Below are 13144 nucleotides of genomic sequence, written 5' to 3'. Positions count from 1 at the left end.
ATATATTGAACTAAACATTTTTTTTTATAAAAAAGTTGTTTTGAATAAATGTTTTTATATTTTAAATTTGTGATATGCGTCACAATATTATTTGGAACATTAAGAAACCTGCATGTTTGTACACACACAATATATATATATATATATATATATATATATATATATATATATATATATATATATATATATATATATATATATATATATATATATATATACATATATACATACACTCACCGGCCAATTTAGTAGGTACATCTTGCTAGTCCCGGGTTGGACCCAATTTACCTTCAGAACTACTTTAATCCTTCATGGCATAGATTCAACAAAGTACTGGAAATATTCCTCAAAGATTTTGGTCCATATTGACATGATAGCATCATGCAGTTGCTGCAGATTTCTTGGCTCCACATCCATGATGCGAATCTCCCATTCCACCACATCTCAAATGTGCTCTATTGGATTGAGATCTGGTAACTGTGGAGGCCATTTGAGTACAGTGAACTCATCGTCATGGTCAAGAAACCAGTCTGAGGTGATTTGCCCTCTATGAAATGGTGCGTTATCCTGCTGTAAGTGCGATGTTGACAATCCTCAATTGGTACTAGTGGGCCTAAAGTGTGCCAAGAAAATATCCCCCACACCATTACACCACCATCACCAGCGTGAACCGTTCAAACCATACAACGTTCAGAGTCACTTAAATCACCTTCTTCCCCATTCTGTTTGAACTGCAGCAGATCATCTTGACCATGTCTACATACCTAAATGCATTGAGATGCAGCCATGTGATTGGCTGATTGGAAAGTTGCATTAACAAGCAATTGGACAGGTGTACCTAATAAAGTGGCCGTTGAGCATGCCACAATTCTGTTGTTTTGTTTAATATTTACAGAAAAAAGATCAGCACGATGTTAACTGGCAGAAATAAAAAAATATATATATGTATGACCAAAAGTAGCCCCAAAAAATGGAAAGTTTCAGAAATCAAACTCCAAAACAAATAAGAAATACTTTAAACTACACGTATATAAAACATCACATGTTTTCACAATTCTTAAATAACACAGATCCACATTTTCAGTTATCGTCCAACACAAATATTCCATACTTCATCCATAAAACACAGCGCACACAATAATTCTGGAAACAAGTTTATTAAAAGCATAAAAAAAGGCAACGTTCAACAATTTCCCACAACTGGCCAGCAATATTCTGCAGACAAATACAGATACAGCCAAATTCCAAATCATATCTCCTCCTAATCCTCTCACACGCACACACACACGCACACGCACACGCGCCCACACACACACACACACACACACACACACACACACACACACACACACACACACACACACACACACACTTATTGAATCTCTCCGATGTAGAGGCGTTTATCACTGGATCCAGACAGAACTGTGGAAGACACAAAATAAAACAGTGACAAATGGAGCAGAAACGGGTCTATTAAGCTACATTAAGCGTTTTAATAAACGTTCTGTGTTTACCAATGGGCTCCTCTGGATGGAAAGCCACCTCATTGACAGAGCCAGCGTGACCAGGGAGCTTATAGACGATCCTGCGGGTCGTTGTGTCCCAAATATACACAAACCTACAACACAAACACCACAGATTAACCTCACACATATTCATATAGTATTCACGTGGGTTTCCTCCGGGTGCTCCGGTTTCCCCTACAAGTCCAAAGACATGCGGTTCAGGTGAATTGGGTAGGCTAAATTGTCCGTGGTGTATGTATGTAAATGAGTGTGTATGGAAGTATCCCAGTGATGGGTTGCAGCTGGAAGGGCATTGTATGCTGGATAAGTTGGCGGTTCATTCCGCTGTGGTGACCCCAGAATAATAAAGGGACTAAGCCGAAAAGAAAATGAATGAATGAATATTCATAAAGTGTAAAGAGCATTGGCCGGACCACACAAGACATTACTGTACCTGTCAGCAGAGCCAGCTGCAATCTTACTGCCATCAGCAGACCAGGAGCATCTCAGAAGATTCTAGAAAATACACAATTGACAATGGACCTCAGCCTTTAAACAGCAATCAAAGAGGAACATTATTGCCCTTCCTTCTGAGTTAGAGTGTGTGATATGATCACATCATCAGTGTTGTTTTAAAGAGCAGATGTTTTGATCAATATCTCATGCACACACACACACCCTTAAACACAGTTTCTTTTTGAAAATAGAGCAAATTAGGCTTACCTTCTCAAAGTTATGGACATTTCCCTGAAAGATCTTCACACACCTTTCTTTTGGTGCAAATGGACGAATATCCCAGACACGAACTGTTCACAAACACACACACAAACAGAAACATCAGATTTAGTGTGTGTGTGTGTGTATGTAAATATGTATGTATGTATGTATGCATGTATGTATGTATGTATGCATGTATGTATGGATGTATGTATGTATGGATGTATGTATGTATGCATGTATGTATGTATGTATGCATGTATGTATGCATGTATGCATGTATGTATGTATGTATGCATGTATGTATGGATGTATGTATGTATGCATGTATGTATGGATGTATGTATGCATGTATGTATGTATGTATGTATGCATGTATGTATGTATGTATGCATGTATGTATGTATGTATGGATGCATGCATGCATGTATGTATGGATGTATGTATGTATGTATGGATGCATGCATGTATGTATGTATGCATGTATGTATGTATGTATGTATGGATGTATGTATGCATGTATGGATGCATGTATGTATGTATGGATGCATGTATGTATGTATGGATGTATGCATGTATGTATGGATGTATGTATGGATGTATGTATGTATGTATGGATGTATGCATGTATGTATGTATGCATGTATGTATGTATGTATGTATGTATGTATGCATGTATGTATGCATGCATGTATGTATGGATGTATGTATGTATGTATGTATGTATGTATGGATGCATGCATGTATGTATGTATGCATGTATGTATGTATGTATGTATGGATGTATGTATGCATGTATGGATGCATGTATGTATGTATGGATGCATGTATGTATGTATGGATGTATGCATGTATGTATGGATGTATGTATGGATGTATGTATGTATGTATGGATGTATGCATGTATGTATGTATGCATGTATGTATGTATGTATGTATGTATGTATGCATGTATGTATGCATGCATGTATGTATGGATGTATGTATGTATGTATGTATGGATGGATGCATGCATGTATGTATGGATGTATGTATGTATGTATGTATGTATGTATTTTTGTCAGGTACGTGTTTGAGCTTACCGCTGTTATCCATGGAGTTGGAGAGCAGGTAAGATCCGTCCGCGCTGAGACTTAGTCCAGTCACAGAGTCCCCGTGACCCTGCATACTGTAAATCAGCTTGTTCTGTCTGAGGTCCCACACCTGCAGCATCAACCACACAAACAAACACACACATAATTATATATATATGAACAACTCCCAACATTATGGATGTGACATCTGCAAACTGGAGACATAGTTTCACAAAGAATCTATATGTTGCTTAACAGTATATTGAAATATCTGTTTATGTTTTATGGGCGGCATGGTGGCTCAGTGGTTAGCACTGTCGCCTCACAGCAGGAAGGTCGCTGGTTCAAGTCCCAGATGGGCCAGTTGGCATTTCTGTGTGTAGTTTGCATGTTCTCCCGGTGTTAGTGTGAGTTTTTTCCGGGTCCATCATTTGCCAATCAGAGGCAGAGTAGGCTGGGCGTTAACACAAGCACACGCACAGCAAGTCGCACACATTAACGACCTGCAGTCAGGACGATGGCAAATCCAACAAGGTCAAAGGTAGCGTTTGCTAACTGGAAATATAAGCACCACTATTCCCTCGCTAAGGTGAAAGGCAGGAATGTTTATATATCGTGCAGCTTATGCCCAGAAAAAAAAAGTCTCTCTGCGTCTGTGACAAGTAATTCTAATCTTTTCGATAGTCTACAGAACGAACCATCAATATACAATAACTGCCTAATTACCCTAACCTGCCTAGTTACCCTAATTAACCTAGTTAAGCCTTTAAATGTCACTTTAAGCTGTATAGAAGTGTCTTGAAAAAGATCTAGTCAAATATTATGTACTGTCAGCATGGCAAAGATAAAATAAATCAGTTATTAGAAATGAGTTATTAAAACTATTATGTTTAGAAATGTGTTAATAAAATCTGCTCTCTTTTAAACAGAAATTGGGGGGAAAATAATGCTAATTATTTAGGGGGGCTAATAATTCTGACTTCAAATATGTAAATAAATATATAATAAATAAATAAATAATAAATATATATTAAATAAATATTTAATAAATAAACAATAAATATATATTAAATAAATATATAATAAATAAATAATAAATATATAGTAAATAAATATATAATAAATAAAAATATAGTAAATAATAAATATACAGTAAATAAATATATAATAAATAAATAAATAAATAATAAATATATAATAAATAAATAAATAATAAATATATAGTAAATAAATATATAATAAATAAATAATAAATATATAGTAAATAAATATATAATAAATAAATAATAAATATATAGTAAATAAATATATAATAAATAAATAAATAAATAAACAGAAAATAAAAAAGCAGATAAACAAAATGCAATGTCAGATTTTTCCAATATCATGAAGCCCTAGTAATTAGTTTGAGACTGTTCATAGCTCACAGACCTTTATGTCATTGTCGATTCCTCCTGAGATGATCTGGTCACTGGTGTCATTGAACGTCACACTAAGAACCTGATATGTGTTCTGGAAAGTGTGAACGGAGGCTTTCTTTCTGATGTCCCACAGCTACAACAACAACAGAGAACACACTGTTAGTCCATCTCAACACTGTTAGCCTGATACACACAAACTCATCTCTCTTTATGGTGTCCAATACTGACCAAATAAATACATAAATCCAATAATGAATAATATATGTGCAGTTGAAGACATTATTAGCCCTCCTGTATTCCTTTTCAAATATTTCCCAAGTGCTGTTTGATGGAGAGATTGTTTTCAACACATTTCTAAACATAATAGTTTTAATAACTACTAAGCTCACTTCTTTTGTCTTTGCTATGATGGCAGTACATAATAGTTATGTTTCAAGACACTAGTTTTCAGCTAAAAGTGGAGTTTAAAGGCTTGACTAGGCAAGTCATTTGACAACAGTGATTTGTTCTGTAGCCAATTGAGAAAAAATCTCAAGGCGGCTAATAAATCAGGGTATCTTCTGTCCAATCCATATCCGTTTTCAAACAAAAAAAGGAAAATGAAAATCATTTTTCATTTGCTCACAAAAAACGAAAAAACAAGATTTTGGTAGGATTTTCTTTTTTTTTTTTAGGGTAACAAAATGGATAAACAACTTCAAAATATATTATACACATGTAGGCGGTGCTGAAACGCCCATTTTCCTCTGATTGGTCAACCAAATCTGAGCTTGTGAGGTAGCCCTCAAAACAAGAGCCCTCTGTGGACCATCACCCAGGCTTTTAATTATTATTAATTAATTATATAGATCAACTAAGTTTACATATCATTTACATTCATTGTGTATGCTTAAACTAAATAAAAACGTAAATTAGCAGTATTATTAGACATTTGTCATTAAAATAAGGTCACAGTTCGCAGCCCAACTGCCTCCAGCTGTGCACCTGATGCTGAGCAAAGATAGCCATTTCCCAGTAGCACCTAGTTTGCATGATTATTTCCAAGCAAGACCGAATAATAGCAAAATTAAATAATAATGTATGTCTATAGTTCGCTACCAAACATTTTTTTAACACTGTTAAACCCCGTGTTTGGAGTTCTTTTAAGCCAGTCATGGATAAATTAATGACACCAAAATCACCAGTAGGTGGCGACAAGTCCCTGTCCTAAGTGATTCAATGAATCGATACAAACGATTCACTCCAAAACAGACTCATTCAGAAACAAAACACTGCACTGCTCTGAGATGCACAAATATTCTGCTCCAGTTTTGCCAGGAACAATTTTCATTATCTTTTTTTCTTTAGCATTGCTTTATAACCTTTTAATCTGTTTTTATCTGTTTTGATAATTTTTAATTATTTTAGTAATATTTATTTTCTTGTTTCTTTTATTCGTGTTTATGTAAAGCATTTTGAATTTCCACTGTGTATGAAATGTGCTACATAAACTTGTTCTGCCTTGTAACATGAAAAAAGACAACATTACAGGGGTAGTTCATCCAAAACTAAAAACTCTGTCATCCTTTACTAATGATGATTCTTCATGCTCAATGTATAACATATAATAAACATTGTACATTATGATGGAGCCTTTTCATATTTCTGGGTTTCTCAGTAGTGGTCCTCATAGTTGGGACAGTGAATGGCAGAGTACACCAACAAATCATCCATTTACAATCCTATTTGCTGAAATAACAGAAGAAAAACTCCATGATGGTGTTATCAAGACTTTTAGAGAAAGGAAAAAAATTGTGCAAGACTGAAAATGGCAGCCAGAAGAGAAAACAATGTCAGATTTACTGTGCTGCTCCACAGACGCTGCATTTCAAATGCCTCACACGAGCAGTCAATAGTTTTTTGCAATTTGATGCAAAGATAATATAATACATACAGTTGAAGTCAAAATTATTAGCTCTTCTGTGAACATTTGAATGATGTTTGACCAAATAATGTCTAACAGAGCAAGGAAATTTCCACAGTATTTCCTAAAATATTTTTTTCTTCCGGAGAAAGTCTTATTTGTTTTATTTCGGCTAGGATAAAAGCAGTTTTTCATTTTTTTAAAAACCATTTTAAGGCATGGTTTCCGCTACATTCATTCTTCCATGGCGGGGCGCCACGCCAAAATTCATCCCACCACGGCTACATTACAGCTTCTCATTCAAAACATTTTATTTTTTAATAGCGGGTAATAATCGAACCAAAACGTATTAAAGGGGAAGTGAATTATAATAGCGCAAACTTTTCTGTAACCGTGCTGTGCGTCATTTGTTTACCCTTTAAGGTTACGTACTGACTGACTGAAGGACTGGCTGACAGGTGCGTGATGCGGGAGGCCAGCAAACAAGACGTATAGCCATTTCACTTTACTTCAGGACGCATTAATACCGCTCTGTAGGTTCATTAGAGAAATTCATAAATATTCCTAGCAAATCTAATAAATTCTGGAGACATACTCGTTACATAAATGCACTAAATCGCACTTCAGCAGCGTTTATTTGAGAGCGCACAAGAAGATCTGCACGCTCTTGAAGCGGCGGAGTGGGCATGAAAGAAGTTTTGTGCACGAGCAGAGGAAATCGGTGCGCAAGTAAAGAGATCCGCATGCTGTTGGATATAACATAAATGCGATCTCGACTTGTAAAACTGCGTTCACGACATTTGTCATTGAAATAACCCTACAGGTAATTGGTAGATCTGTGTGAAAAAGGCCTGCCGCCACAGCTGGAAAAAAATCCTAGAGGAAACACTTTAAGGTCAATATTATTTGCCCCCTAAAGCAATATTTTTTCAGATTGTCTAGAGAAAAAAAAACATTATTTATACAATAACTTACCTAATTACTTTAACTTGCCTAAATAATCTAGTTAGGCCTTTACATGTCACTTAAAGGTGAATATTAGTTTCTTAAAAAATATCTAGTAAAATATTGTGCTGTCATCATGGCACAGATAAAATAAATCAGTTATTAGAAATGAGTTATTAAAACTATTATGTTTAGAAATGTGTTGAAAAAATCTTTCAGTTAAACAGAAATTGGTGGAAAAATACACAGGGGGGCTAATAATTCTGACTTCAACTGTACATAAATACATATAAATCATAAGAGTGTTGTGAAAAGGATCCGAAAAGGAGCCATATTCTGTTCACTTTAACAATATCCTGCACCAGAGTGAGTTTGTAAAAAATGTCTTGAAGTTTTTTAAGATTCATTCCTAAGATTCGAGACATCTAAAGAGTTACGAGTCTAATCCTGGGATTTACCTTCACAGTTCCGTCATCGCTGCCGGTGCAGGCCAGCTGTGGGCCGCGACGTGCTGGAAAACACGAGTTCACGAAGGACGTGTGGCCTTTCAGCCGCTTCACACGCTCCCCCGTCTCGCTGTCCCACACACACACTGTCTTATCCGTACTGGCAGAGAACAGCAGGCTAAAAAACACAAACACACTTTTAGTACGATGCATTTTAGACATTATTAACACCCAAATACACTTAATTGAACATGTATTACAGATATAGACATCACCTTTTTGAAAGGACGCTGCATAAGTGCAGGTTGACTATGTTTATATTGCTACACTTAAATCCCTAAGGGCACCTATTTTACCCCTTTTTCAAGATGTAAGATAAGTCTTTTGTGTCTCCAAAACACCCATCAGATTATTTATTAGACCTTTCAGAATGTTGGATTTTTCTGCTCTGAACACATTGTAGCTGTTTTTTGTTGCCTGCGCCTTTAATGCTAGTTCTCCCTGCCCACCCTTCCCACGTGCCTCTCAGAGTGTCACTCAATCTCCGCCTTGGCTGTGTGAGATAAACAGCACAGTGACAGACATGAAGGAAGCAGATCTTGCGTAACGTTTGTGAGAAATACTACAGTAAGAACTTTCCCAATGATTATTTGATGTATTTGTTGTGGAGTTAATGAGTCGATGAGAATGATGAGTCACAGACAATGTCATTACAAAGTTCACACACACACACACACACACACACACACACACACACACACACACTTTGCATGGCAAATGTGACATGATACACAATAATCCACTGCTGTTTCCCAGAGATGGTTTGCAGCTGGAAGGGCATCTGCTGCGTAAAAAACTTGCTGGATAAGTTGGCGGTTCATTCCGCTGTGGCGACCCCGGATTAATAAAGGGACTAAGCCGACAAGAAAATTAATGAATGAATAGATCCACTGCTGTATGGATATCTGTTATGTTAATGTACAAAATAAACCTGATTTAACGTCCACAAGACAGCACTGAAGCGTCTTCTTTTATAACTGTACTGACATGCGGCTGTGGTGATAAAGACTGTAAAATCGCAGTAATTCCAAACATTTTAAACTTGTGAAAATCACTCTTGATCACATTTGATAATGATTGCTGATCACAGAGAGCTGAACAGATCCTTTAATCCTGGTTGCTTTGGCACGTCCTGTCTTGTTGATATGATTATACGCGTTACTACTGAGACATGTTAATACAAGAGAAACCGCACTCCGTCACGTTGCGGTGGGCCTCAAAATGTGAGGGATTTGGATCCTATTATATGTCAAGAAATTTAAAATAAGAGACTTATTGTGTTTATATTACTCAAATATGACTGTGGACACAGTATACCTACACTGTTCTGTCCAAACAGATTACAAAAGATGATTTTCATTGTAGGTGCCCTTTACCTTTTCTTGACGGCAATGTAATAACTTGCATGTTTTTTTCAAAGCTGCTTTGGAATGATATTTATTGTCAAAAGCAACTGCAAAAAGATTTATCTTCTTTATTTTTATTTAACTCATCTTGTGCACACACACACACACACACACACACACACACACCTGCCGTCTGTGTTATAATGAAGCTCCATCACGGCTCCACTGTGGCCTTTAAGCGTGGCGTAGTTTTCACAGTCTCCATAAACATTCCACATCACTAGCAGAAAAACACAAAGCGATGACAATTAATACATCAACACATAATCAACAAGTCTAAAATTAAACATAACACAAGGGTGAAGGGGCAAGGCAGTGGCGCAGTATGTGGTGCTGTCGCCTCACAGCAAGAAGGTCGCTGGGTCGAACCTCGGCTCAGTTGGCGTTTCTGTGTGGAGTTTGCATGTTCTCCCTGCCTTCGCGTGGGTTTCCTCCAGGTGCTCCGGTTTCCCCCACAGTCCAAAGACATGCGGTACAGGTGAACTGGGTAGGCTAAATTGTCCGTAGTGTATAAGTGTTTGTGTGTGAATGTGTGTGTGGATGTTTCCCAGAGATGGGTTGCGGCTGGAAGGGCATCCGCTGCGTAAAAACTTGCTGGATAAGTTGGCGGTTCATTCCGCTGTGGCGACCCCGGATTAATAAAGGGACTAAGCCGACAAGAAAATGAATGAATGAAAAGGGTGAAGCGGTAAACAGAAGCTGATCTGCATGTTGCAACAGCAGGGGAGAAATTAAATATAAAACTTTCTTATAAAAGAGGCAGGTTAGGGTAACTAGGTAAGTCATTGTATAACGATGGTTTGTTCTGTTGCCAATCAAACACAACATATTGTTTAAGGCAGCTAATAATATTGACTTTAAAATGTTTTTTTTTAACTGCTTTTATTCTAGCTGAAATAAAACAAAAGGCTTTCGCCAGCAGAAAAAAACAACATTATAGGTAATACTGTGAACATTCCCTTGCTCTGTTAAACATAATTCAATAAAAAATATTTGAGGTCATGTCAACGTGTTGAACGATAACTTGATATATTGATTATTGCGACAGGCCTAGGTGCATGTAAAGGCAGCATTACATCCATACGTAATTATTGGCGTGACTCACAGATGAGGCGGTCGTATCCTGAAGAGGCTAAAGTGGCTCCATTAGGGTGAAATTTGCAGCAGTAAACTTCTCCTTCATGACCAGAGAGCAGCATTATAGGAGCCTGCAGACTGGAGCTGCGTGGCGGGCCCTGAAAACACACACACACACACACACATTAATGTTTATGCAGGTGTTCACTGGGGGATGATGAAGCCCCACCCCCTAATTGTGCACCCAATATCCTTTGACTGCAGATGGCGCGGGTCTTACTTCATCAAATTCTCTCCTTTCTGAAGTGACTGCTCTCTTTTTGTATACACATCTCTCTTATTAAAATTATTGTTATTATTTATATAAAGAAATTGCAAAACCTATTTGGGTCTCTGTTGAGAGGTTAACATTTTTAACAGATAAAAATAATGGCTATCATACATGTTAAGTCATCTGGGGAAATTGTACTTATATCGCTAATATATATCCAAAGTAAACAAAATATTGCCCTTATAAACCCACAAATACTTATTCCTTCATTTATAATTTTCATAATTTAAATTATTTAAATAATTAAAATTATAATCAAATTTATTGTGATTAGTTATTCTGTTATACATTTGAATAATTACACATCTGAATTTACATGTACACTACCTGACAAAAGTCTTATAGCCGTGTTTTAGGAACAGCAAATAATAACTTGACTTCTAGTTGATCATTTGGTATCAGAAGTGGCTTATATGAAAGGCAAAGGCCTCTAGATTATGCTTATTTCACCAAAATAAAATATGATCATACCTTGATTATTAATGATTTAATTAGGACAGTAAGCTCTGAGTTTGCTTATACAAAAGTCTTGTCACTGAACAGAAATAATGTCCAGTATAAAGTCATGCTGCAGTGGGGACAGAATGAATATTGTGTCTGACTTCATCATGAGCTTGGAGGACTGCATCCATACATCTCTGCAATGACTCAAATCACTGATTAATAAAGTCATCTGGAATGGCAAAGAAAGCGTTCCTGCAGGACTCCCAGAGCTCATCAACATTCTTTGGATTCATCTGTAAGGCCTTCTCCTTCATTTTACCCCAGACATGCTCAATAATGTTCTAGTCTGGTGACTGGGCTGGCCAATCCTGGAGCACCTTGACCTTCTTTGCTTTCAGGAGCTTTGATGTGGAGGCTGAAGTATGAGAAGGAGCGCTATCCTGCTGGAGAATTTGCCCTCTCCTGTGGTTTGTAATGTAATGGGCAGCACAAATGTCTTGATACCTCAGGCTGTTGATGTTGCAGTGCACTCTGCAGATCTCTTGCATGCCCCATTACTGAATGTAACCCCAAACCATGACTTTTTTCCTTCACCAAACATTACTGATTTCTGTGAGAATCTTGGCTCCATGTGGGTTCCAGTAGGTCTTCTGCAGAATTTGTGATGATTGGGATGCAGTTCAGCAGATGATTCATCAGGAAAATCCACTTTCTGCCACTTTTCCAAATGATCAACTAGAAGTCAAGTTATTATTTGTTGCTCTTACAACTGGGATCAACGACAAGACTTATGTCAGGTAGTGTGCTTGTAACCTTTTTATTTTCACAAAAGCTATTTCGAAACACTGTGTGCTTTCGATGCACTGGAACATTTGTGAAAATAGCCAAAAACACATTGTATACAAGGTTAAAAAATCTAATATATTTATGGCTAAAAATGTTAGAATATTACCAATGTAACTGTGTATAAACCTAAATTTTAAGTAGAAATATGCATTGCTAAGCACTTAATTCATACTTTAAAGGTGACTTTCTTAATTATTTGATTTCTTCGAAGCCTCAGATTAAAGATTTTATATAGTTGAGTTATTCTCTGCTACATATTGTCCATATCCTAACAAACTACACGTCAACGAAAAGCTTATTTACTCAGCTAACATATAAATATCACAAAAATTTACGTTTATGACTGGTTTTGTGGTTCAGGCTTACATTTTTACATGTTTGCATTATGATTTCTTTTTTGCATTCCCTGGCACTATTTGTAATTCTTACAGTTGTGTTTTATTTAAGTATTCGATAACAGCATTGTAACAAGTGAGCATGCGTTCAGTTGATGTTTATTTAATAAAATATGCTAAAATTCGCCATGCAAACTGCAGACAGAGTCATGGAGGAAATCTTCCTTAAGCACTCGTTCAAATGATTCGACTCAGTGGGATGAATCAAAATCCCAACAATAGAATTTTCAATATTTTGAGCTAGTATTTTCCATATATTTGAGTTTCTTTCAGTCTCACCATAGCGGAGAGCTGCTGGGATTGTGCTGCGGCCACCAGCTCCGTCCGCGGCCTCTTCACTCCTACGGGAACAACGGCCATATCCGCCACACGCTTCTTTGGTTCGATCATTGCTATGTAAATGCCTCAGATTTCTACAGTAAATGAACAGTATGTCAAAATATCCGCTTATTTTCAATGAATGAGTTTTTCGAGCTACCCTCCACCTTTGAGCTACACACGCTCGTCGAGTGAAACACGTCCGGTAACAAGAAGCGATGTGATTGGCTGGCACTCGTACAATACAATATTATTGG

General features: G+C 36.9%; 1 protein-coding gene across 1 annotated transcript; it reads right to left on the bottom strand.

The window, feature by feature from the left end:
• Window positions 1–1141: 1141 nt before the first annotated feature.
• On the bottom strand, window positions 1142–13067 carry snrnp40 (small nuclear ribonucleoprotein 40 (U5)). The gene is given in 11 exon segments (NM_200322.1): window positions 1142–1372; window positions 1375–1422; window positions 1515–1618; window positions 1960–2021; window positions 2229–2311; window positions 3305–3425; window positions 4727–4849; window positions 8023–8188; window positions 9603–9696; window positions 10582–10711; window positions 12849–13067. Coding segments are annotated over 10 exon segments (1042 nt in total). The 5' UTR covers window positions 12960–13067; the 3' UTR covers window positions 1142–1372.
• Window positions 13068–13144: the final 77 nt, after the last annotated feature.

This window comes from Danio rerio, chromosome 19, assembly GCF_049306965.1.
Source record: "Danio rerio strain Tuebingen ecotype United States chromosome 19, GRCz12tu, whole genome shotgun sequence".
NCBI classification, from domain to species: Eukaryota; Metazoa; Chordata; class Actinopteri; order Cypriniformes; family Danionidae; genus Danio; species Danio rerio.
This window is presented reverse-complemented; position numbering and strand designations above follow the sequence as displayed.